This window comes from Sebastes fasciatus, chromosome 9, assembly GCF_043250625.1.
Source record: "Sebastes fasciatus isolate fSebFas1 chromosome 9, fSebFas1.pri, whole genome shotgun sequence".
Taxonomy (NCBI): Eukaryota; Metazoa; Chordata; class Actinopteri; order Perciformes; family Sebastidae; genus Sebastes; species Sebastes fasciatus.
This window is the reverse complement of record NC_133803.1, coordinates 29230405-29258375: the sequence shown is the minus strand read 5'-3', so window position 1 is coordinate 29258375 and position 27971 is coordinate 29230405. Positions and strand designations below refer to the sequence as shown.

Here is a 27971-nt window from a genome sequence, read left to right as displayed (position 1 = left end):
ATTTCTGCACAAACGTCCACTGTACATTCACTAGATATTCTCAGAGCTACTAACTCTCCTGCAGTGTGGAGTGAGTGCGCGTTCACGTTTAGAGGTGGAGCGGGACAGCGAGAACACGCGTGGTGTGAGTGAAGGCAGGCAGGCAGCGGAGCAGACTCCGGCCACACGCGAGAGCGCATATGCGAGCGCGCATGGGATCCCGACCCGGTACATTTATACGCTTAGAAAGTTACAAACAGTCCCTTTAACGGCCACAGATGTCGCTGTTAACAATAATTTCTGCCAGTTACAAATAGTCCCTTTAAATAAACCATGAAAAAAAAAAAAAGAAAAAAAAAAAAAAAAAAAATACCAAGGGCCCCTACAGCTTGCAGCCTTCGTGGGCCCTCCACCAAAATGTAGACCTACGTCACCACTTCCGCCCAACACCCCCCCTCCCTCCTCCTCCTCCTCTTCCTCCTCCCTCCTCCTCCTCCTCCTCCCTCCCCCGGCGTCGTTGGAGCTGCTCGGCTGCCTGCAATCCAACATGGAGTAGAGAGAGATGGGGCTCTAGCGGGGCCACCCCTCGGTAACAAACAGCGACGACGCGCTTTTTACGCACAACTGGAACCGGAGTCGTCGGTGAAAAAACATGCGCCTTAGGACTTAAAAACGGAGAGTGTTGTGTGCCTTGTGTGTGTGTGTGTTTGGAGAGAGAAGAGAAGAGAAGAAGAGCTGGATTCGGCTACTAAATAGTCTGTATAGGCTACCTACTGGAGGCTGGTAAAGTTCTTGGAAAAAGGAGCATTTGTGATCCAGAAGCTGCTTTGAGGTTGGAAAAGTGCAGGAAAAAGAAGAGCCAGAGAGCAGACACTCCGCACACAAAGGCTTCAGGGGGGATTTATGCTTTATGCGGAATTGGAGACAGAATATCGGAGGTGAAAGAATGACGATGACGAGCGAAAAGTATGCAACCGCCTTGGTACATTACCTGAGGTGAAGCGAGAGAAAATGATAGAAGAAACACACCCAAACGAGTAAGTAAACTGGCTTCAAAGGTTTCTCTCTCTCTCTACTCTCTGTTTTTTCTTGGAGTTGGAGATGGCAACTTGGCGGAATGTGCACACAAAAAAGCTGCTTTCCATGTATGTTTTGCATGTATTTTATGGTATTCATATGCTTAATGCTTGCTGTGGAGTAATGCATTGACAGAGCTGTAAGAAGAGGGCTTTTTTTTTTTTTTTCAGCAGGCAGATTTTCGGTGTAGACTAGTCTCGAGAAAGAAGAGGAGGAGGAGGAGGAGGAGGAGGGGAATAAAGCGTGGGTGGATCGGAAACATTTTCTGAAAGGATCTGAAGAGAGAGAGAGAGAGAGACAGAGAGAGAGAGAGAGAGAGAGAGAGAGAGCAAGGCCCTGTTGCAGCGAGACTTAGAAACTCAAACACGCCCAGAAGTTATTACACCTCTTATAAATAAATACACGCACCTTTTGTTTGTGCGCTTTTTTAGTAAAAAGAAAAAGCGTTCAGAGATAATTTGGCGTCGTTATTTGGCCACATCTGTGTGTGTTTGCTTCCAACCGAAAAGGGGGAAGTCTCACAGGATATGAGATATCCGATATGCCCCATCCGCCATCTCTTTCTCAATCGCCCTCATTTGCATATAGCCAACCGAGCTCCATTCATAAAAAAAAACACAAACACAGATTGTGAACGACGACTTTGGTGGGGGAAAAAATACGCGTCTGTGTGTTTTTGAGAGAAGCTACATGGATTTGTTTCTGACTAGACATTGTGGATCGTGCTGCTGCGTAATGGAGCTGTAGCTTATAATGTCTAGGCCTTAACAGACCTGTTTAAAACAGCAACCTCCATAGGCCTGTATCAGAATCAGAATCGTGTTTACTGCCAGGTGTAAGAGGTATACACTAGGAATTTGCTTTGGTTTTGTTGGTGCAAGTAAACAGTATAATAACAAAAGAATAGATGAAAACGTTAGAATAAAATAAGAATTACAAAAATAGAATTTCTACCAATATATATGGAAGCACTGGAAGCTTTAAAATGAGCTTTACCTGGAAGGAACTGCGTCTTAATCTGCATTTAATACAGACAGGTGGTGTATAGGCTTATGGCTTATATAGCCTCCTTTTTATGTGGCTGTTGTTCAAGATTCAAGAGTTTTATTTGCCATTTGCACCTATAATAGGTACATTGGAATTCTGAGTCAGCTTTAAGAAAAGAAAAAAGGTAGAGAAGGCACGAGGTAATTACAGTACAAAATAAGTAGCATAATACAACTCAACACAATAAATTAATAAACTATAAAAAGCCCTCATTGTAGTAAATAAATAAACTAAACTACCCTCTGCATAGGAACGATACCCCCACAATACAAATATACAGTAAATAAATAAATAAATACTTCCAAAAATGAATAAAAAATAAATGCAAAAATAAATAAATGCAAAAATAAATACGTACATTATAAATATTTATAAAAATAAATACACAAATAAATAAAAGGGAAAATTAAACAGAAACACAAATAGATAAAGGATTCAATTATTAATTAATTAATGGCTAAATAATTTTTTTATATTTTTGCTACATTTAAAGATATTTATTTATTTAATTATTAAGTTATGTTTGGTGTTGGCAGGTTGTTTTGAAGTGAGGTTGTATGAGGTACTTATTGTATTACCTACAGTAGATGGAGTTTGGAGAAACAGACAGGAGTAACAACACGGGAGCAAAGCAATGTACTGCTAACTAAACTACCCTCTGCATAGGAACAATATCCCAGAATACAAATATTCAGTATATATATATATATGCTCCATGACCATGTTAAAAGAACTTGTAGCTCTCATAGAAATATTTAAAAAAATAAATAATTAATATATTTCAGACAATTACACAGTGGAAGGCAGCATATTGCACATCAATGGAAGCCTGGTATGCAGACGAGTCGTTGCCAAAAATCAATCTGAAATGAAAATGCTCATACAGACATGTGAGTGTGCCAGAAGCATTTAAATTATTGGCTCCCAGTTGTTGTTTTTTTACAACTCCATTAGCCTATATCGACAGCTCGTGTGTGTCAGACTGTGCTCGGTAGGAATGATTGCCTTGCAGATCTGTGGTGTTGGTGGAAGGGCGAAGGGCACCGGAGGGATGTTTGAGCTGCTGTGACGTGATGACGTGACGCGACGCGACGCAGCAGCTCATTCATAAAAGAACTCTAACCTTCAGCGCGTCTCCATTCATGCTTGATGGCCGCACTCTGCTGCACCAGGACAGACAGACAGACAGACAGACAGAGAGAGAGACAGACAGATAGGGGACTGGAGGAAGAGGGGCTGAAAGCACAGAGATACCAGTTTGTGGTGTGGTTAATTTCTCATGGCGTGGTGTTCATAGGGGATCACGCCCACGACGTGACGGTTGTTTGACTTCCGTTAACAAAACAAAAGCTTTTTGTCTTTGTATTATAATAAATACTTTTTTTTTTTTTAAATAATTTGGTAAAATAAAAATATCTTCCCATAGATCCCTCAAACGTCTGTGACCATTAAAACTATATAAAAGTCCCATTCTTCTTCTTTTTGTCTAAGTTATAATAAAGACTTCTTTTTTTTTATTTGGTAAAAGAAAAATATCTTCCCATAGATCCCTCAAAACTATATAAAAGTGCCATTATGCTAGCAAAACCCAGGACTAAATATAAAAGAGCCTAGTTTAGGGCTTGAGTGGGTTTTTAATTGATAGTAGTCACTACAATGGCATTATTTAATTAATTTAAAATGTGACTTTGACACACATTTCAATTCATAAATTCATTCATTCATAAACAAATATTGCGGCTCCTGCGATTTGAAGATTGCCGTGGGCCATTTCGATAAAATTAAGATTAATTGTGCAGCCCTGCCTCAAATGCAACATGTGTTGAAGCTGCATTGCATTCTGGTCTCTATTGAGGCTGCTAGTACTGTAGTGTAGTGTAGTACAGTAGTGATTCTAAAGGGCTGATCATGAATCCTGACATATCAAGTTGATATTTTAGACCGCTGAAATGTTTTTTCTCTATTGTCAAAATCTATTTGTGGTTAGCTAACACGAGTTTTATCCAAACAGTTTACTGTGAAACGAGTACATAAATGTAAGCAGACAGTGTGGAAAGAGGGGGTTGGTCCTGATAAATGGGAAAGTAGGATTTAAGAGGGGATTTTTAAGCAGCTTACACGCTTTTAAAATACAGTATGTATTTTAGGCCAAATTATTTCAAAAACAAAAGAAAAAGGAGAAAAATACAGCACGGTGAAAGAACAAATATAAACCAGTATTATCTTAATAACAGAGTCAATCTATTAGATGTTTGTGACCATAAAACTATATAAAAGTCCCATAATACTAACAAAACCCAGGTCTAAATATTATGCGTACGCTTCAAGAAAAAAAATAGGCTATTCATTGTGTGACAGTCATAAAAGAGTAATGGGAAAACATGTATCACTGACACAGTTAGTCTTATTTTTTTTTATATAATTGTATTTATTTTCCCAATCTCATTTAGAGTGGTCCTTTTATGTGATTCTTTGCGGAGAAACTCAGTTTTACAGATCTGTTGATTGAATCAACTAATCGATTGGTCGGCAAAATCCTGTGAGTGTTAGTAGACTGTGTATTTCTTTGGTCAAGGACAGTCCTAGCAAATTTCAACAATATTTCTCTACGTGCTATTCTCTAAGATTTGATAGTAACCTTTTGGTGCTGCCATGCTGCGCCATACAAAATTGTTTATTACCGGATGAAGTTGAATCATTGTGCAGTTATCTGCCAGTTTGTGTGTTGCGGCTTTCTTATCAGCCTGATATGAGGGCTGGGTCAGGAAATAAGAGACACACCTTTATACCCTTTGTGTCCCGTTAAAAAGGTGCAGCAGTGTAGCTTTCCCTCCGAGTATGTCACAGGTTATTTCACAACCTCGAGGGGTTTAGTTGTACGTCTGTAGTGGAATTTTTTTTTCCGATGATGGAGATTGAATATACATTCTGAAGGCCTCACCTGCTCAATGGACCAATCGGCTTGATGTATCAGCTTTGCTATCAGCAGGCGATGTGATGACACACACACATGCCTTTTGTTTGTGAGGGCCTTTTGATGACTACGTGTCCTGAACTAAACTATAACCTCACCCGTCATATCCTCAATTTGGAGGATGTGCCTCTTTGTCACGTCCTTCTGAGGGCGTTTATTACTTTTTTATAGTAGTACAAGATCTCTCTTACACACACACACACACACACACACACACACACACACCCTGTAGAGCCACAACACGAGCAGAGAGGATGTATTGATCCGGTGTGTACTGCTGCAGGGTCAGCATGTGCACAGTCAGTATTGGACAGGAGATGCCCGGTGACATTCAGCTAAGGTCAACGTAGCAACGAAATATAATCCATCCCCGAACAAAAAGCGCTCATCGACTGGCAAACACAGCAGTGAGGAGTTAGCAGGTCTGCATGTTCCCTCAGCAGGACTGTTCTGTTCCTCACACGTATATATTTCTGCATTAGCAGCAGTTGATATTGAGACTATAATAAACTTGACAGGTGTGGACTTTCGGGACACTGGAAACAATGCATAATTAGCAGAATAACTTGTAATGAATTATAGATACTGTAGAAGAGGCTTCTCTACCAGCGTCACCTCTCTTGGTCTTATGCATCTACATTAAGGCCGGCCCACACTGAAAGATTCTTCAGGTCTTAACAGATTTTAAAAATGTGAGAGAGCCCACATATACAATATGTTATGTTAAATTTAACAGTTTTGTTCCTATAGTTTGTGGTGAGCAACGATTTGGCCAAAACAGCACACCTCACACTAACAGATTCATTCATGAAAAACAAGAGTCCAAACTAAAAAATCTCGCAAAATCTCTCGCGATCAAACGTGACCTTAGTCTAAACAAACATGGCGGACAACGGAATTAGCGATGTTAGTTAGTTCGTTAGTTTTTGCGCTACTTTGTACTGAAAATTCATGAAGGATGGATGAAGTCATGGAGACATATTAAATCAACATGCATTGTTGCCACAAATTAACGAGTTGGTCCTCCATTTCTGACGTCCATCTTAATAATACTTTCTGCTTCACATTTTGCATTAGCTCATGTATTAGCCACGGCTGCAATGATGGCAGTTGTTGTCCTTCCTTCTTCAGTCTGTCTTCCCCACATGACTGCGTCATCGTCTGTCCTCGCGGTTCCCCACATACAACAGGATATCCGGTAGTAAATATTGAACATGTTTATTATTTATGTGTTGAGATCGGCGCGGCCAGGATGGACCTCCGAGACGATCGGGGGATGTAAAAAACACTCTTAACATAACTCACACCGCAGGAATATATGGAAAGAAAATCTTTAGAACCATCAAAAAATCAGGGCTTTGCTGACAAAAATCATCTTGATTCTTGTGTAGTGTGTACCCGGCGTTAGTTGATCACTCAATTATACAACAGTTGCACATTTTGTTGAAGTAATAAGATGACACTGTTACAAAATGTGATGTGCGTTGAAAGTGATTTACTTTTCCTGTTGTACCCACTTCCCCTCAACTTGTCTCTAATTTTGCTGAAGTGATTTTCTGTATTTTCTACAATGCAACCAGAAGCCAGAGGACCTGGATGTGTTGCACATGTTCAGAGTTGTACATGTATATGGAAAGACTGATCACCGTACAGGCTAAAGAGGGTGTTTTTTTACTTCAAATTAGGGTTGACTTATGTTGCGATTTGATTTGCGATATTAGAGGCATACTTTCCAACCCTCCAATTTTCACAGGAGACTCCCGTTTTTCATTGCCCTCTCCTGGTTTCCTCCCGGGGTCACAATTCTCCCGTATTTCTTACGATTTATGTCAATTTTTTTTACACTTTTTTCCTTTTCGTTATCTCAACTTGTTTCTGGGAGTGGACAGCGTCTACAAGCTCTACTGTTTCAACCCGGACGACAATAGAACTGAACTAAATGTAATTTCTCGGCAGGAAGAGAGCAGCCAATGCTCGCAACACTGCGCAGTTTGCAGTCATGTTTGAGCTGCGCTCGCCGCTTGGTTCAACGCCCAAAGTTGGGCTTTGCTCGACACAGCGAAAAGCTGTCGTGGCGCAGCTCAAGCCATTGGAAATAACGGGGTTCAGAGCGCAGTGGTGCCGTTGTCGCGTTGTGTCTGAAGGACCTTCAGTGAGTGAGAGACGGAGAGAGAAATGGAGAGAGATTTATATATATTTTAAAATTATTTTTTATTCTCGTAAAGCACTTTGTGAATTGAGTTCTAAGAAAATGAGCTATATTAAATAAGCATTATTCTAAACGTATTATTCTATGGATCCACAGGTCATTAGCACAACATATGATGTAACATAAAACGCACACACAAAGTGAATATGTTTACATACTCAATGTCCACATATGAACTTCCTTTGCATTTTTTACCCCCCTCTCTCTCTGTGTATACACACACAAACACACACACACACACACACGCATCATGTGGAACAGATCCTTGTTCACAGTGTTTCCTGTGTTTTACAGAGCAGCTCATCACTGGTTGCTACGGGGCGCCTTTATATAATGGCCCGAGCTGTTTATATCTGGAGACCAAACAATGGAGCCGGATTGTTTGCCTGTTTCTTTTTTTTTTTTTTACTTATCTCTGCTCATCAGCTGACTGGATGACCAAGATTTTAATAGCTTAAGAGTTTTCATTCACTTCACTCAGTGTGTTTTCCCCAGTACACACTGCCCGTTAGCGACAACTCAAATTCTTTTCAGCTCTCCAGCGAGTGAACTCGCTGAACTTTCCCTTCTCGAGTAACCAGTTCAGTTCAGTTTGACATCGTAGTATTCGTACTTAGGGCTGTGTATTGGCAAGAATCTGGCGATAGGATATGTATCATGATGGAGGGGTAACGATTCGATATATTTCAATATATTGCGATATAAGCAAAGTGATATATTGTGATTTTTTCAAATTTAATTTTATGGAAACTGTCATAGTATAAAGAACACAAAAAAACACTATTTTAGAATAAGCAGAAATAACACATTTATACCCTAAACTGCATGTAATTATTATAAAGTGGGCATGTCTGTAAAGGGGAGACTCGTGGGTATCCATAGAACCCATTTTCATTCACATATCTTGAGGTCAGAGAAAGGGGAACCATTTGAAAATGACCATGACAGTTTTTCCTCACCAAAATTTAGCCCACATTTTTAGCGTTATTTAGACTCCTTCGCGACAAGCTAGTATGACATGGTTGGTACCAATGGATTCATTGGATTTTGTAGTTTCACATGATACCAGTAGCTTCACTCTAGCTTTAAAACTAAAACCCAGACCAGTTTTTTTAGAGGTTAATTAAAAAATATAGCATAGTATATACAGTATATATATATATATATATATATATATATATATGTATATATATATGTATATATATAACATAGTTCATCTAGTTCGGTTTTGTGTCTGATGACTGACTGTATCTGAAACTATTTTGCTGTGCACGCTAAAGAGTTTATTCCTAGGTTCTTATTCATAGGTCCGATAAACACCAGACATTTAACCAGGAGACCTGTGTTTGAGACCATTGTTTGTTTTCTAAGTTACATTAGTGAGTTTTCTGTAGTTGCGTTATGTTGTTTTCGTACGTATTTTACTTAGTTTACTTACCTATTTTAAGCCCAACCATGACTTTTTCCCTTACCCTAACTAAGTGGTTTTCTTGCCTAAACCTAACTGCGGACGTTTTACAAGTGACACACAAAAAGGCTAAAATGCATTCTCATGACACGCAGAATGTCCATGTAATATCGTGGTATTTAAACGTCTTCCCGTGAGACCGGGTTGCCCCTACACTAAAGTGTTTTTAAAAAGTTGCCCCACTTTCAAACAGTAATGTCATTTTTTTGTTCATTCACAGATTAACAGCCATTTGAAGTTATTTCAGACGGATACTTCTTGGAAACAGGATGTTTTCTTGTTAACCTAATTCTACAACACATAACAGAGAAAGACTACGGGCTATTTAAACTAACCACAAATAGCATCAGGAAACGTTACAGCCCGGTCATGTGTAGTGGTAAATATACCGGCATATTTAGTCTAGGGAAGCCCTCAGAGAACAGTCTTTCTAGTGTTCACTATGCAAATATTCTCCAGTTGGTTTGGTGCCCTGGAGCTGGACCACAGGCCATCCAATTACAAGATAAACCATTGATGTCTGACAGTTTATGTCAACGAACACTACCTGGATGACTACGGTTGACGGATGTCGATCAGCGTTAGAAAGCCCCTCCTCACTTACATTTGATCCAAAGCCTAACGCAGTATAAGAGGATATGAGGCATTACAGAAGGTCTTGTTTGGCTTTCCAGTCGTTGTAAGAGGTTTAGAACCAATGAGCTTATTTTCAGAACGGGTAGAGATGAAGGGGGCTGTAGACGGCTACTCGAGGATGACGTGTTGGAGCTGCAACACAACTGCGCCCTGAACATTTTCAGTTGTTTATCTCAGTATCCCAATTTCTTTGTCCATAAAGGCACAAATAATGCTTTGGAGTTGAGTCTTTGCTTTGCACCCATTTAGTTTTTTTAGAATCCAACCCGGTCACACAGGAAGGCGTACAAATACCACGATATTGCATTTCGCTTGTCATGTGTACGCCGCTTTTTGCATGTCATTTGGAGAATATTTGCATAGTGAACACTAGAAAGACTGTTCTCTGAGGGCTTCCCTAGTCTAAACATGCTGGTATATTTACCACTACACATGACGGGGCTGTAACGTTTCCTGATGCTATTTGTGGTTAGTTTAAATAGCCTGTAGTCTTTCTCTGTTATGTGTTGTAGAATTAGGTTAACACGAAAACATCCAGTTTCCAAGAATCATCCGTCTGAGATACTTCAAATGACCTCAAATTAATCTCTGCCTAAACAAAAAATGACATTACTGTTTTGAAAGTGGGGCAACGTTTTAAAAACACTTTAGCGTCACACGGGAAGACGTATAAGTACCACAACATTACACGGACATTCTGCGTGTCATGAGTACGCATTTTAGCCTTTCTGCAACGCAAACATCAGCAGTTAGCAAGAAAACCACTTAGTTTGGGTTATGGGAAAATGTCATTGTAGGGCGTAAAATAAGTACGTAAACTAAGTAAAATACGTTATTTTGAACTGCTTATTCTCCTTTTAGTTTCAGTTTTAGTTGACTAAAATAACACTAATGGGAAATTATCCTCACACCAGCAGCTGCCTGGATCCGGACCGACATGGGAGCGCTCCATTTAACGGCGGCTGATTGACAGAAAGTCAATCAAACGTCCCCTCGGGAGCCTTCAGGCTCAATAGTTGTGAATGAACTCTCTTTACCCCACCACTCTCTTTCTCTCTTTTACATCCTCTCAGTGAAGTGAAAATATGAATGAAAAACCAAAGTGAAATTATCTTTGCAAAGTTGTGGGCTAAATCCTCATGTTGTATGGAACTAAAATGACACAAATTCACCTTAATTTGTCAAAATATACTTGTTTATTTACTATAAAACATCCAAATGAATAGCCCATCACACTTTTGATCAGTTCCTCCTCTTTGTCCCATCATAGCACCCCATTTAAATCAGAAATACATTGAAATACGCAATAGACTTGCAGTTTTTAAGTTGTCAGGCACCAACTATGATAAATCCAGAAAAATATATCATCCTTATGCATTTCTAGCACATACTGTATGTGATATTCTCACCTCAAACCATAGGTGTTTTTACATTTCTTTTTGTTTGTAACAAGTGCAGGAACTTTTTCAACATGGAGGTAGAAGTAAAAAGGGGGAAAAGACAATTACAAAGTTCATTTAATGAATGAATTAGGAGATCAATAAAAGGTCAAATAGATCAAGTAAAGCCTTACACATGCTAATAGAGTCTAAACAATCATTTAAAACAATCCAGAGATGTTAAATTATGATGTGAAACCGAGAAAATCTTTGCCGACTATATGTTTCTGCAGTATATGTGTCATTGCTGTCCTCCTGTCAGGAGTTCAGCCCGTGCTGTGAAACACTCTTCAATGCATCAAAAGTACAAACCAATAATGAAATACTCCTGATTGTGAAGCAGCCACTTCCTGATCGCTGCAGACGGGAGGACATGTGGTGTGTAGTTCTGTTGACCGGGCAGAGGTGTGGCCGGTCGTTCCTTATCACAGGAAGTATAGCCGCCCTTATCACACATGGCTGGGCTGCCCTCACTGGCTCTTTTATCTGTCACACATGAGCTGGATTCCAGACCTGATAACCAGCCTGCTCCCCAGCCCCCTTTATTGTTTTATTGCAATACTGTTAGACACAGACCACGTCAGGTATTTGCAGGGTCCAGCTCACTAAGTGGCACTCCTAATACTCTAAAATGTCTTTAAAAAGTTATTTGTTTTGATAGTAAATACGGACAGAATGTGGCTTACAGCAAACACAGCTACGTGGTAAACGGACCTGCATTTATACAGCGCCTTTCTAGTCTTCGACCACTCGAAGCCATACTTGCCAACCTTGAGACCTCAAAAATGGGGAGGATTTCAGAACCATAGCAGGGGGTCTGGGAGTCCTCCCTCAGAAAAATTTGAGTTTCTTTTGTTTTCTGGTGACTTTAAAAGAATGAAAATAACAAAATAATAAGTACACTGCAACAGCATTTTATGATAAAACTTTTAATTTGACCTTTAATTCACAGGAAAGAAAACTGTATAATTCGCCCCTCTGGTGTTAACCTGTGTGAATCTCTGGTTTTTGCTCCTGCTTGAGAATTTCTTTCTCTTAGTACTCTCCATTTCCCTCTTTCTTCTCTCACTCATTGAAGGTCCTTTCAGATAGAACATGACAACGGCACCACTGCGCTCTGAAACCCGTTATTTACAATGGCTTGCGTTGCGCCACGACGGCTTTTCGCTACGTCGAGCAAAGCCCGACTTTGGGCGCCGCCCAAACATGAGCTCAAACTGCACGGTGCCGCAAGCATAGACTGCTCTCTTCTGCCAGGAAACTACATTTGTTGTAGTTTTAATGTCATCCGGGTGGAAACAGTAGGGATTATAGATGCTGTACAGAGCCAGAAACAGGTTGAGATAATGAAAAGGGAAAAAAAAAGTGTGAAAATTTGCCATTAATCAGGTCAAGTATGCTCAAAGCGCTTTACACTACATGTCAGCATTCACCGATTCTCACACACATTCATACACTGATGGCAGAGGCTGCCATGCAAGGTGCTAACCTGCCCATCAGGATCTAATCTAAATACTCATTCACACACTGATGGCTCAGCCTTCTGGAGCAAAGTATCTTAAGTATGTTGTTGATGGTGGAGACCATAGACTGTATATAAGAAGTGGACGTAGTCACCTTGACGACACCTATGGCTTCGTAGACTGCCGTTTTGAAGCCTTGAGTTCGGCATTTTGGCCGTCTATACAATCAGACTTCTTTTTGCAACCAGAGGAGTCGCCCCCTGCTGGCTATTAGAAAGAATGCAAGTTTAAGGCACCTCCGCATTGGCTTCACTTCTCAGAACACGGAGGTAGCCTGCTGATTAACGCAGATCAAACTAGCTTATGATGCATCCGTAATAGTGCTGAATTGTACCCATAGTAACAAGCATCATTCGTTCCCCTAGAAAAAGTGTCTGTAGACATAGAAGTAGGGCTGTGCTCAATGAAACTGTTTGTCACGATGCTCACTCTACTGTAACTCAAACTTTATTATCCTCATATTGAATGGCGCCTACACGAGCTGGGGGAGCTTGTGAGTCAGGTTGGGAGGAAGTAAGTCAGCAGTAAATCAGAAACGCCTATAAACCCATAAAAAACCTTCACAACACATTGACCACCAACAGGCAGCAGTATATTGTGGTGTAGTGAGAGAGCTCGAGCAGCGACAGCTCATATTAAATTAAAAGAGGATGTGATACATGAATTGCCTGCTCTTTTCTTATCAGTCGGGTGTTGAGTTCCCCCCTCTATCTTCTTTCTAAACCGAGTCATCACTCAACGTTTGACGCATCATCCCACCTAAAAAGAGACTTCGCCTGCGGCTTGAAACGCAACACAGTCTGAGCATGTGACGTTTGTAAATCACCCGGAGCACACTTTCTCATTTCTGGTCAAATATTTGGTGTCAATGTTTAAAAAAAAAAAAAAAAGAGTGCATGAGGAGGACGTCAGAGTCCTTTTTTCAGCATCTGTACCTCGTGCCACATTTCGCATGGACAGAATTAGATTTCCCAAATGTATGTGTGTGTGTGTATTTGTGCCAGAATGTGTGGTCACTCCCAAGTGTATTAAAGCAGCGCGTTGCTGCTGGTTGCGGCCGTCTGTGTGTTCCAACCACAGATTACAGGGTCTGTCGGCAGACGGGGCTCTAAACACGGGTCACAAGACAGCCCAAAATGTGACAAGTTCATCTCAGAGAGCCGGTATCGTGTATCTTGAGGCACGTATGGCACAGAATTAGGTGTTATTTCTGTATGCTGGATGTGTGGTTCTGTATGCGAGTGGTGTCGTGCATGTGTTCGAGTCACGTTAAACCGCTGTGGTGCTTTGATATAAAAACAGAGGCAGAAAAGCTATGACTTCCTGCAGGAAAACAACGTCTGTTTAGTGGTTTCTCGCTACAGTATTTGTTGTCAGATGAGGCTAAGTGGTTAGCAAACCTAACTGACACCAACTTCATCCGTCCTGGCCTACATATCCTATTCTACAGGCTTAAAGCTTCAGTAGGCAGTACATTTTTGGCATTATTGGGCAAAGATTTCACAATAACCTTTCAGCATATTGTAATTCAAGTGTTCTGAGAGAAAACTAGACTTCTGCACCTCCTCATAACTCTGTTTTCAGGCTTTAGAACATCTAGCCCGTGACGGGAGACTTTGACTAATCACTGGTCATTTCATTGAGTGAGCGTTCCTATTGGCTGTGCTCCGGTCATGTGACCCGAACTTGGCGTTCCTTTCTCATTTTACAGCTAAACCGTGCACTACAAGATGACTTTAAAAACATTTGAGGCGAGAAATAGGCATTAACGTAACAGAATATTGGTTCATATTTGATCAGCGCTGCCTAGTTTGACCGTTTGGTCGGAGTTCGTGAGTGATTGAAAGCCAGCTCTCATAGACGGCAGATGGACGGCAGACTCAAGATCAGCTCTGACTGCTTGTTTTCCTCCGGTATGTGAAATCTTGCAGATGCCGTTAGGAGCACCAGAGGACACAGAGGAACATGATTTTTTGTCTGGTTACCTGTTTCATGTACTACTGTCACGATATAGCAACCGTTTTTTATATTTTTTAAATCATATTTGCTCCAATCTCGCCTACTTTGTTTTCTTCAGATCCCTGCAAAAATCACACCTTAATCATTTTAATGTTTTTAAATGAAAATGAGAATAATGATGTAAAAATGATCATTCCTACTAATATTGCAAATCATATCGCAACTGCAATCAAAATAATCGCAATTAGATATTATTTCAAAAACATGCAGCCAATAAAGACATTGTAAAAATCACCAAAATCACCATACATCGCATACATACATAGCACGCTGCTACTCAGAACAATCTGGCATAGCAGCGTTTAACCAGCAGTCTAACCTCTGGCAGTCGTTGACCGCGAACACATAAAATAGCATTAATTAGTCATTATAAAAAGTTACCAGAAGCCTAGCTGACCTTTCGTATTCAATATAGCCCCTGTAAGCTTTCTTTCAAGATCATGAAATTATAAATAGATCATTGACATTTTGAATTTTCATTAGTTCCTTTGTTGCCATTCAGGTTTCCCACACGACTGAATAAAACCTGAATGGCTGTTTGCCTCCGCCCATTGTGGTTTGATGAATGAAATAATGAAGCTCCAGTCTGTCAACAACAACTTCCTGGTATCTCTCTCTAATGTCTTAATTTAATGTAATTTCTTTACATACGTACGAAGGTGGGTGTTAGCTGGGGTGTGAAGTGGATTCAGAGGAAGCATTTATTGTAAGTGTGGATGTGGATGTTTACACGAAACCTTGTGGGAGAATCTGTAGCTGCTTTTCTGTACGAGCTGTTTGTCTGCCGTCAGTCTGTCATTCAGTCAGTTTTATGAATGTGTGTGGGCGGGAGCTGGTGAACCAGTTTTGCCACCTGTGTGTGTGTGCGTGTGTGTGTGTGTGTGTGTGTGTGCATGTGTGGGTGTGTGTGTGTGCGCATCAAATCCCCGGGACTGTCTGTAAGCTAATTATATAACAACACCTCTCTCATTCACTCCCACTCTCCCTCCCTCCCTCCCTCTCTCTTTCTGTTTCTCTTTTTCTCTTCATCCCTCTACCACCCCCACACACACACACACACTAACACACACACACACACACACACACACACACACACCGTGGTGCAGCATTGATGGACTACACAGAGGTACATCCTGTTATTGTCAGATCATTCATGTGGATTGTGAGCATGCTCATTGTGTCCCAGTGAGGGTGGTGGCTGTCACGCTAATCCTTGAGAATGTCTTGTATTCTACCGTTCAGCCTCCATTGTGTCGTCTCATGTTGTAGTCACTGACGACTCTATCGGCTGCAGAGGGAGGGTTTCTCACGTATTGTTTTGTTCTGCTGTATAGAATAAACTACATTATCTGTCGGTTTACATGATGTGACGTCTGATCAATCCACTGGTTTCCCATGTACACTACCTAGGGTTGCCCCCTCGTAGTCGATTAGTCAACTAATCAGCCGTTTTGGTCTCAGTCCATTCAGATTTCTTTGGTCGCTTAGTCGTTTTTTTATGCTTTTTTCATGCTGAATAACTTATTTCCAAGAAAGTTATGAGCACATCTCTGGTAAACACAAGATTTAAAGTGATGCTTTGTGTCTGTCGATTAAATAACTAATCGAGTAGTCGACTTAGAATTTATTTGGTTAAGGACAGCCCTAAAGCTTTGTTTATACTCTTGCAAGACACCGTGGTGCAGGCCTCCGTAGATGGCGCGCGCACTACAAGCATGCAACGAGGCGCTTATGCTCAGCGCATTGTTCGTTGCAATATGCTCCAAAACGCCAGAAGGCGTACAAACAAAATATTCTGTGGATAAGCAAGAAGTCAACGAGGAAAGTAGGCTGCCTGGCAATAGTAAACACTCACGTAACGCCAAACATTGCATTTGTGTACCGTAATTATTACTATCTTACCTCCAAGTCTAAATTATTTTCCGTCTCTCAGTGCTTCCCCTCGGGTCGCCACTCTTTCCATGAGACCTTTTTTTATCTTTTAAAAAAACGATCTCTCATTTTCTTTTACAGCCTGCGGCAATGAACAATCGTAGAGATGTCTGTACAGGAGAACCTGCTCGGCCAGTCTTCCCTCGAAGGCATCGAAATGTTTAAATGAAAAGTGCAGTATTTACAAAAATTCAGAGGTGCAATACAAACCACCGCGACAACTTGCAGAGCCTTCGTGCACCACGCGAAAGCCGTGATGGCATAACTTTCTGGCGCTCGCACCTAGCTACTGTACCGTATTGGAGTGTGTAGATTCTGTGCTTGTTAAGAAGTCAATGAAAGCAATTTGGCTTCATATTATCAGCCAATAATTTAGCAGCTATAATATCATTATGGGAATAATACATAATAATATAAATTTCCCATTCATTTATTGGCCCAATATATATTGTGCATTTCTATTATAATGTTATTACATTTTGTCTTATTTTCATAGTGACAGTGGAGAGAATGTGGACGAATATATACATGATCCGAAAGGAGACATTTTTAGAAATAATCACAGGAAAATATTTAGCCGAGGTGGTAAACCATGCAGATTGTGGCTCCTCTTGTCTCATGATCAATTTAGTTAGTAGATGACGGCTTAAAACAACAGCCATATTTCTTTAAATATATTGCCTTTACTTTGTGAAATATAAATTATGCTTGGTTAATGGCGAGGTGGCCCGCCACTGCAAATTGTCAAATATCGATTTTCTGGTGGTCCAATATTTGTTTAATTGAATGATCTCTCTTCTCGAAAATACAACACCGAGCTACATTCACTTTAAAATGTGAGTGTGTTTTCGTGCTGACTTGTCCTGGTGCGACACCTCCCACCTCAGAACAGCGAGGACCAGGCAAAGTCGTGACTTGAGAGACGCCCTCAAACATTCTGCCACTGTGTGAGTCCAGCTCTATAATAAACTGCTGTGGTATTAACGTGCTTTGAGACTCGTGCCAGAAAAATGAAGATTGAAGTTTGCAGGATAGTCAGATAGTTTTCACAAGTTGAGGCAGGGATAAAATGGTTGTTGCTGCCTTTCTTTGTTTTTAAATCCTTTGGTATCCTGTGAATTTCTGTGACTGCAAATTATTTATATTAATATTGATGTTATCTAGTAGATATACATTTAGTTTACGTGGTTTTGCTGTGGCAGGAAATGGTTGTTTCTCTGTATCTTATACAAGTCAGACTGGACCATACTGTAACAAAATAAGAATCTGATAATGACTTTGGACTTAATATCAATTGAGCTGTTTATTTAACTAGCTGATAATGCAAATGATGCCGTCTAAAGTTTACGTGCCGCGTTAACATGCAGTCAGCAGGTAGATTTTCTGCAGCCGGACACATTTGCTGAGGCAGTTATGCTCCTAAATGTTGATTGAAACCTCATGTGCTCTTCTTAATGCTTTCACGAAATGTAACCTTTGATTCGTGTACATAGACACAAAGTTCCCCTTTTTTCTTTGTGACACTCAGCACAACTTTCATGCTTTTTTCTACGAATGTCCAGCAACACGTGACGCACATGTCAATTTCCGCTCTAGTCTTTTCAAAGTATACTTAGTTAGTAGGTTTAGGAAAAGGTCGTGGTTTGGGTTTAGATAACACTGGAACTTAAGTACAGAAGTTACGTGACAAATAAATCAACGATGACTTCTGGTTTCACACGAGGCACCAACGCCGATCTCCTGGGCGAAAGTCCTGTGTTTTTTGACCCACCCATCCATCCTGACATCTTCCCTACATGGCGTTCGCTGCTCTTGATACTTCACAATTATGTGGATTAAATTTGAATTGATTTCGTGCTGACCATCACAAACAAAATGTGAAATTCGTGTCTATGTACACGAATCAATGCATCAAATTTTCTGACTATTTCACGAACTGCTGTGTGACTGGGCTGCATTGTTAGCTGTTTACTGGCATCACTCACAATCCTCTTGAAGTGTCTTATCGTGTAGATAATAAGATTTTGATGCAAAGTATTTTGAAGTTGAGTTACATGGAAATGAGATACAACATCTAGCTTGATAGAAAGAAGTATGCAGGAAGTTCTGCGGTTGTCATTTTAGAAATGGAAACACCCTACAGGATGGTGTTGTGCATGCTAATTAACATAACATAATAATAATAATGTGTCAAGCTTTCATTTAATACTGGAAGTCAGATAGCTGGTTCCACCTGTAACTGAGGTTCCCTGCTGTTTACGCTAATATAAAAACATTTTTAGTTATAATGCTAATAACTCTTCCTCTCTCTCTTCCTCTGTGCAGTGACAGCTACATCGTGCGTGTGAAAGCGGTGGTGATGACGCGGGACGACTCGAGCGGCGGCTGGCTGGCCCAGGACGGCGGCGCTCTGAGCAGGGTTGGCGTGTGCCGCCTCCTGCTGCCAGAGCTGTCGCTCGTGCCGACCTCCGGCAGCTCCCAGTTTCTCATTCGTGGTGAGCGGCTTCGGGACAAACAGGTAAAACATCAACAAAACATCATGCCAAAAGTTCATTCGAGGATAAGGTGTGGAACATTTATATGGAAATGTTCAACAAACAGGTGATCCTGGACTGTCCGCTGAGGAAGGACCTCGTGTACACCATAGCAACGCCCACATTTCACCATTGGAAGGTGGAGGACAGGAAGTGTGGCCTGTCCTTCCAGAGTCCAGCGGACGCCAGAGCGTTCGACAGAGGGGTACGGAAAGCCATCGAGGACCTGGCCGAAGGTACGGGCGTCGACTTTACAGATGCATCAAACTGTAGTGGGGTTATTTCACCTGAGTGATGACAGATGTTCCTGCAACACTGTGATATCTCCTTGGCTTCTCCCACATAGTCCATCTCCTGTTCACTGTCAGTGGACGAGCTCCGTTAATACATCATCCAGTAAAGTGTTGGATCCTTGAATTAAAGGATGTTTTCTTCTCTGCAGGCTCCACAACCTCCTCTACAGCACTCCAGAATGAGGGCGAGCTGGGTGACGACGACGTCTTCACCGTAAGCATGTTTCCTACATTCATGCGCTATCCAAGTTAGAATTATGGGCCGATTCAACACGCAGAATCAGCCGAAAAGCCTCCGACACAAGCAGACTAGAGCCGACGGACCACAAAAACTAGGCCGACAGACGCTCACCGACGGCCCCAAACTGGCCGACCTTCGACCTGGTGCATCAGGGCCTTTAGTATTCATCATTGAAATGGAAGTACTAGTACACACACTGATCAACTATTCAGATAAAACCCCAGAGGAGTCTTCTGCATCCAAAAAAACGTTGTTTTGTCCATGTAGCAGAAAGTATTCCACTCAGGGTCCCCTCCCCGTCACGTATACCTGCCACATCACATGAAGTGTGTGTTTGTGTGTCAGGGCCTCTCTACCTTAAGTCAGCATGAAGGACCCCCTCCCCCCACTCTGTAACCTGACACCAGGAGCAGCAGGCAGGGTCACAAGGTCACTTCCTGTATCCCACCACCTCGCTCTCTCCTGGCGACCCTCCCCTCACCTCCCCTCCCCTCCCGTCCCCTCCCCTTCCCTCCCCCCTCTCACCCACCCTCTCCCAGTTGAAAAAGAGGAGCCGCCACCAAACTAGCAGCTAGCAGCTGTTTCCCAGCTTAGTGCAGGGCCGGTGATTTACGAGAGGAAGTGCCTCGTGGTTCATCTTTGACTCGAGCTGTCTGTAAGGGCCAAGACTAATAGGTGCTCTGCTGGGAGTGTACAGCCACCACAGAGACACATACAAACACATGAGGAAGGGCGGATGGGGAGCGCTGTCAGAGGGTGGAGCGATCCCTGAGTCGAAGCATCGGGGATTTCAGGAAAGTTGAAGCGTTCAGTGCAACAAATCCAAAGCCAGTCCTTGGATTTGTTGCTTATTAGGAAGCCGTCATATTCACCCAAAATAAGATTTCTATTCAGTCAAAGCTCCATAGTGAGATAGCCTCCAGATTTCTATTTTACAGTTCTTTCCACAGACTGTATAGAAGAAGTGGACGTAGTCACCGTGACGTCTCCCATTGGTCTGGCCATCTTGGTTTTTCGCTAGATATGCACCGATTCAACTTTTGAAGTCCCGATACCAATACAGATACCTGGGATTTGAGTATCGGCCGATACCGAGTACTGATCCGATACCAGTGTTTAATTAATAAGGTGTATGCCTCACTGTGTGGAGGTGACTGTGATGCTTTCCCAATTTTGTAAAACAAAATGTAACAAATAAATATATTTTTTTTATTTTATTTATACGAATTACATTTTTATTTATTATTAAAGTAATAAATCATGCACCAGAAACTTGGTAAAAAAAAATCTTCAAAATTAGCAGAATATTAATTTATTGTTAAAATAATAAATCGTACACCAATAACTTTGAGTCAGTATCGGCCCGATATCCGATTCAGTATCGGTGCATCCCTAGTTTTTGCAACCAGAAGTGATATGAGAGGGTGGAGCTATGTACAACCATACGCTGAATAAGACATTTTTTTTTATGGGACCAAAAAGGTTATAATTAACTTTCATTAACTGAAAACACACTGTGAAAGGGTTAAAGTTGTTAGACGAAAACTCCTTGACTCTACATGGGACCATAATTTACTAAATGAACATCATGCTGTAGTGAAGAAGACTTGAAATTAGCAATTGAGACCATAAACTCATGTTTACAATGTTTACTGAGGTAATAAATCAAGTGAGAAGTAGGCTCATTTTCTCATAGACTTCTATACAATCTGACTTATTTTTTGCAACCAGAGGAGTCGCCCCCTGCTGGCTGTTAGAGAGAATGCAAGTTTAAGGCACTTCAGCATTTGGTTCACCTCTCAGACCCTGGAGTTGCCCACTGGGATGGGTCACCCTGTTAGGTGTTAATGGTCCTGAACACCAAGAACAAGCACCAAACAAAGGCTGACTGGAGAAGTAGTTTCTCATCATGTCTGCTTTACATCATTACATCTAACAGACCTATACATTCTTTGACTGCATGAGAGGAATTACAAGCTGTAGTCTGTATTTGTAATGTGGAAAGGCAAAACAACATCTAGCCTACCGTTGTCCAGAGTCTATGTTTAAACTGTCTCATTATACGTGTTTTAATAAATGTGTTAAGTTCAGCCTAACAAGATGTTCTGCTTGTGGAAGAAGGAAAAACTTCATGATCTATCGAGTAGCATTTTGGAAAACAAAGTTTCACCTCTGTAATGTGCAGACACTAATAAGTGTGTTGAAGGTCTGAGGATTTTAGAGGACACTAAAATAACAAGTTAACAACTATGGGATACACTGATGGGTTCAGCGCTGCTTGTGTTCCTCTCAGCCTGTGCTAATGACCTTTCCTAAAGTTAGCGGTGGCGGCAGGGTTTGCGAGGCGGGCAGTCGTGGACAGGGGGAAATGCTGCAGCAGATTTACAGCCTTTGGGGGAGGATAGCGGGGGGGGTTTGGAGAGCTAGGATGGACATACTTCCCTAAATTATTCCTCGTTCGCCAAACCTAAACTTAACCCAACCCTTCCTCTGTCCCTCCCTTCGGCACGTCTCCTGTCTCTGTCTCTATTTTGGCTCATTCACAACAGGGGGAGTGAGAGCTATTGAAGCAATTCTGGGCTCATCCCAGGAGAGCGAGACGGGCCTGTTGAAGGATGAATCCTCCCGAGCTTTGAGTCGGGACATGTTTTGTGTCAGAAAATAACTTGAAATGCCCTCTGTCCAGCCTTGGGCCAGAATATATAGAGAGAGGATGTCCAGAAATATAAACTCTCCCCCTCAACTCCTCTCTGTCTCCGTGTCCTCTCGTGCAGCAGAAAGTCTGGGCTGTGTTTTGAATTAGTTGCAGCCGTGGAGGCCAGAGTCGGACTGGTTTTAAACCGTATCCCCCCACCCCCCCACCCCCGGTAATGTCTTCTCCAGGGGGGCGGGGCCCGCAGCGGAGGCAGCATGTTATGTTATTTTTGGCCGGCTGCTCTGAGGGCTTTGTAAGAAAGCTGGGGGAAATTCTCAGCATGGCGGTATCCATGTGGGGAGCAGGATATAATAGGGGATCGCTTCAGCAGACAGACAGACAGACACTCACCAGATCTGGGTCATATAACTCTGGCAGATAACTCATAGCGGAGCGCCAGATTTTGACACATGGGGTGATTTTGTTTGAGAAAAAGTTTGTTAGGATTTCCGGGGGTGATATGTTACCCGACAATGAGCCGTGTTAACGCTGCAAGAAATGTTGGATTGATTGTAGGTTGGAGCGCTTTAACGAGGGAAAGAAATGCTTGGAAATATAAAATTCAGAGCTTCCCGCCAGCTTCCTCACCATGAGGGTCATCACGGAGCAGCGCCGCCATAAACAGAGTTTCTGCATCCAAAACCGGCTCCTTCTCCTTCCAGCCTCCCTCCTTCATAACTGGAATTTTAACTATAGGCTAAAGCACAACAAAGTAGGAAATAACAACAATGAACGCAATTAAAATAAACACTTTGGGTTTCACACATTGCAGGAAAAGCAGAGCTAGACATCACGGCTAAAGCTGAATGCTAACTCTGTCATGGACAGGAAACGTTATCGTATTGCAATAGCGTGCGGTCAAGCCGGCCGCCACTCTCCTCTCCGTGGTCAAATCGGCCGACGCTACGACTGTAGAGCACCCATATATTTACATTTATGTTAAATGCATTCAAACGGCCCCGATGGAGCTGACCATGGATGTATAAAGAGAACGGAGCTGAAGGGAGAGCTAGAGACGGACTTGGCGAAGTTAGCGGAAGTATACACGTGTGACTACGTCTGGTTTTCAAAATAAGGTGTTAACAAAGGGAACTGTATATACAAAATACATATATGGAAATAAGATTGATTGGATTATATTCACCAGAAGTATAAAACATTTTTACTGTATTAATTTAGATATTTTCCAAAGTAAAAGTCCCTAGAAGTGTAGGATTCTACTTTTTCCCATGGCAATAAATCGTTATATCGAATCGCAAAATTTGTAGAATCGCAATACTTAAAAATTGCAATACATATTGAATCGGCACCCAAGTATCATGATAGTATTGAATCAGGAGATAGATGGATCGTCCCAGCCCTAGTTGATAAGCCATGTGGTGCTCAAAGCAACATTAAACAAATGATTTTCAAACATAGCTTCTTTCACACACAAACACCTGCTGCCTTTTCATTGAGTCAAAGACACTGGTAATATCTCGCCCATATGCACACACATAACCAGGATGACATGATGAGACCGGAGTCCTATCAGCTGGCGCACCGCGACGCCCCACAGAGGCTGACCCCCAGTCTGAAATCTGTCTGTCTGTCTGTCGGAGTGCTGCGCGGTCGGCGGCGGCCCGGCTGTCTAGTGTCTGGCCAAGGTTTGAGTTGGAGTGGAGCCCTGACAGCCTTTAGCGGAAAGGGGGACAGGATACTGTTCACACAAACACACAGAGAGGTGGAAAAGAGAGACGGGAAGGTGGAATGTAGAAAGTGAGATTGAGGGAAGGAGGACAGGTTGATGGGGGAGAAGAGGAGGTGAAGAGGCCCAACAAGGCGATACTGCAAAAACTGTGTGTGCAGAAAGCTGGCTTCCTGATATCAAGTCACCACAATAGGATCATTTTTAGGCCGCAGTTTGTGCTGCCGTTGACTTCTATTGTTATATACTGAGGTGTTTCTGATATTTTGTCTTCCCCATTTATATTAAAGAGGGTAGACCTATGCCTAATTTTAATGTGAGTTTGATTATCAGGATGTTTTCTTAGTGTCTGTTGCAGATGTTTTATGGCAGATGTTGTTTATAAAACTCGCAAACGGAGATCCAAATGTGGATCAAGTGGCTCGAAAAACAGAGCTCGTGCTTCCTGTTTTCCCAATCAGAGCTCCGCTGAGGGCTTCCTGTTTTTGTTTGTCCAATCGTGGCGTCCTCTCGCACTAACTGTTTGTTTGGCGCATCCAATCAGAGCTCAGCGTTAAGGCGGCTTCCTGTGTTTGTTTGTGCCCTCCAGAACACCACAGACAGCTCATCCAACTCCTCCCAGAAGCTGGAGAGCTCTCTGCAGCCGCTCGAGTCCTCGCCCCTTCCGCAGAGACACAAGTGCATGCTGGGACTTCGCCACGACCTCCACGACCCCTACCGGCTCTCAGACCACTACTTCTTGGACCAGGTGAGACAACGAGTGTCTGGTTTATATCACACAGCGACGCCAAGAGAGTGAAAAACGATATTTGTTTAGCTATTTATTTAACATTTTTTATGATTAAGATATTTTTAAATAACATTCCTTGTCGTTGATTTCTGTCGGCAGTGTTTAAGTTTCCCTCTGTCTTTCTCTTCAGCCGTTGTCTCGGCTCCCCCGTCATGTCACCTTCCAGGAGGACGAGGAAATCGTGCGCATCAACCCTCGGGAGCGCAGCTGGGAGCGCACCACCGAGCGTCACTATGGACGCCCGTCGGATCGCTCCTGGCTCACGGGCTACGAGGACTACCGCCACGCCACAGTGCGTGACAAGTTCATCCAACCGGACGACTCCGAGTCTTACGTCCACTTTGCCAAGACGGAGTCGCAGAAGCACGACTACACCTATCCTCTGGCACCGGCGCTGTCGCCCTCAGACTCTGACCCCGCCCTCGGACCCTTGGTCGTTAAGGACCACGGCGGCTCGTATCGCCAGGGCTTCTCCTCTGTGGTCTCCGCCCAGCCTCGCTCCTTCCTCCCGAGCTCCTCGCCGTCCACCAATGGCGGGAAGGGCCGGAAGGAGGACGGGTTGGAGCGCGCTCAGTGCGAGCACTGCGGCGAGGCCTTTTTCATCTCCGACAACCGGAGAGGCCGGTGCCACGACGCGCCGGACCCCGTGCGGGCGTGCATCCGGCGGGTCAGCTGCATGTGGCTGGCAGACACCATGCTCTACCACTGCATGTCCGACCCAGAGGGGGACTACTCGGACCCCTGCTCCTGTGACGGAGGCGAGGGCAGCGGGGGAGGCCGGCTCGGCTCACGCTGGTTAGCTCTGCTCGGCTTGTCCCTGGTGGCGCCCTGCCTCTGCCTCTACCCGCCTCTCCACGCTTGCCACCGGGCGGGGCTCAGGTGCGGCTGCTGCGGAGGCCGACACAAAGCCCTGAGCTGAGCAGCCGCGCTTGGAGACCTCTCAGAGGACAAACACGTAAACCCAACGCAAGCACAGGGAAAGGGAAGGACGGGGAAACACACAGAGGGGACAAGTGGTCACGGCTGCTCACTCTCTTGCCTTGGTTTCTCTGGGATTCTCTACAAATTCCAGACACTGAAATAAGCCAAAAAAAAAAAACTATTGGTGCATTTTCTGAACGGCCTGGGAAGATAAGCTCCCCCTTACGGCAGACAGTTCTCTCAGCTCTCCACGTGGCCATTTCATGCTCTGTTTCTAGTGAGAGAGCACTCTTTTTCAGGGGGCCTTTTTTTTTTATAGCTGACCTATATGTCATGTATCACATATGCAGGTACTTTATACTTTGTACACTGACTCGGCGTCAAAGAACTTGAATTGTTTCTTTGTTTTTTTTCTCTCCTTTTGATGTACGCGTGGCCATTTTGTTTATTCCAATATCAGGCCCGCTCAGCTCAACTCCAACTACAAGAGAAATCAGACACTACACCTCTTTGCGTGTGTGTGTGTGTGGATGTGTGTGTGGATGGTATATGTGCATGCTTACGATGTGCGCCGAGGCCTTTTGTTGTCTGTACTGCAGCTTCTAGTAAAGCTCATGTATATAGTCCACATAGCTATAGTCCACCATCGACATCTTCTTTGTTCACTGAAACAAACGTGGTACTCATCTTCTAATATCCCAAAGATTTGTGTTTTTATCCTATTTATTTTCTCACTGAATTGATCTACCAGCAAAAAAAAGGGTGCTGGGTTGTGATTCGCTCACTGAATGAGACGGTGCTCCAAGTCATGCTACGATACGTCTCCCTGCTCCTTATTTCAAACAGTGCCTAAACTATCACCGAAACCAGGAACCCATCCAGTCTTATGATCAGTTTTTTTGGCTCATTCTACTTACGAAGCGGTGTGAGATCTTAAGATCTCTGATTTCCTCATTCTCCGCAAAAAACCTCAGTCAGCAGTCCGCGCCACGTCAAAGGACTGACAAGTCAATCAGAGATACCGTTAAACTTGGTGCCCTTTAATGCCTTAAAATGTGGAGTCACTGGCTCCAAAACGTCATCCCCCGTCCCTCTGAAGATGTCTGCTATAATGAAAAGCGTGAGACCAGCGATGGCTTCAAGCAATCAGCCTCACCACGAACTCTTTTAAACTATTTTTGTAATGAAAAAGGAACTCATAAAAAAGGTTCTCATAAAGTGTGTAAACTCCAGTTTGCTTGCGATGTACAATCAGCTCCCCTCTTTAAGCCCCCGTCCTCTGATGGAGCCCACCAGTCACATATGGGGAACAGCAAAGTCTGATCTGAATGGTTCAGTGAATAAGAACTAAATAATTTAAAACATAATATCCCCCCACAAAAATTGTATGTTTAAAACCTCCTTACTAGTGAAAATTAGTATAAAACCTTTTTTTGTTGTTGCAAAAACATCTAAATATGAATGACGTTTGACATGTACAGTGTCACTACAGCAATGTAGTGAGTCATTCTTGAGTAGAAAAAGGAATAATCTGACAGTGCAAAAAAAAAAAAAAAAGTTGTGGTTTTTCCGTGGGGTTATGTGCCGGACTATTTCTTGGCCAGGCGCAGTAACGCCGAATTCACACCAGAGCAGTGGCGAAGTGTGGCCTGTAAGTAGTCTTTATAGCAGAATATTGCTATGTATAACAGACCGTTGCTATGGGAGCAGCTCTGTAGAACCGTTTTTGTGTCAAATCATTTATTTCTTAAATAAGTAGCCGTGTAATAAGCAGATGTTGTAAAGCGAGCCGGTCATTGTTGTGAAATAAACCCCTTCAGTCGGGGTTTATTTCACAACAATGAATGGCTCGCTTTACATTATCCCTTACAAGTCAAACTATTCCTTTAAGGCCAATATTTTTTATTTATAAGTGTTAGGTTAACTTGCTGAAACCACAGTTGCATGTGACTGGTGGGCGCTGTTCTTCTGTCTATTTGTTTTCCTCCACACCAGATTTGCATCATCGCCATGCCCAAACCGTCAGATGTTCGACAACGGCTCGACCGAGAAAGAAACCATTAAAGTTTGTTTATTCAGGGTCATAGCATGTGTGTGGTTGTACAAACTCAGGTAGTTGGAGGAAAACAAAAATGCCGTCCTACCTGCCTGTGTCACCTGATGTTTCAGTGACACTGCAGCCGACCAATCGCGGCCTCGCACTGACAGCACAACACTAAACTGACAACCGCTTTGATGCTTTATGCTTCGTCTTGATGGCAGCGTCAGGTGTAGATGTGACCAGGAACACAATAAGCTTTTTAAAATAAATAAAGAAGAAGAAGCAGGACATCAGTAGGGTCCCATTGGAAAAGAACGGGAGTCCGAAAAAACAGCTGGAAACAAACATCCACTCCTGATTGTTTTGCCAAGGAAATGTCACTTACTGTAGTTGAAATACAGAATGCTTGAGGATGTCCTCTTCCCTTCCCTGGTTGTGTCTGTTTCATACATCCTGTCCTGTGTAC

General features: G+C 42.7%; 1 protein-coding gene and 1 long non-coding RNA gene across 2 annotated transcripts in view; both read left to right on the top strand.

Annotated features, from left to right (window-relative positions):
* LOC141774452 (uncharacterized) overlaps nucleotides 1–27971 on the top strand; it is a 393135-nt gene that overhangs the window by 91705 nt on the left and 273459 nt on the right. The gene's annotated exons all lie outside the window — the stretch shown is intronic.
* Nucleotides 484–26719, top strand: LOC141774442 (sprouty-related, EVH1 domain-containing protein 2-like). The gene is made up of 6 exons (XM_074647108.1): nucleotides 484–1016; nucleotides 18629–18821; nucleotides 18905–19073; nucleotides 19280–19344; nucleotides 24343–24501; nucleotides 24674–26719. The coding sequence occupies exons 1-6, from the start codon at nucleotides 991–993 to the stop codon at nucleotides 25460–25462; spliced, it is 1401 nt and encodes a 466-aa protein (XP_074503209.1). The 5' UTR covers nucleotides 484–990; the 3' UTR covers nucleotides 25463–26719.

Coding starts and splice junctions, on each gene's coding strand:
- LOC141774442 (XM_074647108.1), top strand. CDS start 991: ATGATAGAAGAAACACACCCAAACGA. Junction 1,017..18,628: donor GAAGAAACACACCCAAACGA/GTAAGTAAACTG, acceptor TCCTCTGTGCAG/TGACAGCTACATCGTGCGTG. Junction 24,502..24,673: donor ACCACTACTTCTTGGACCAG/GTGAGACAACGA, acceptor CTTTCTCTTCAG/CCGTTGTCTCGGCTCCCCCG.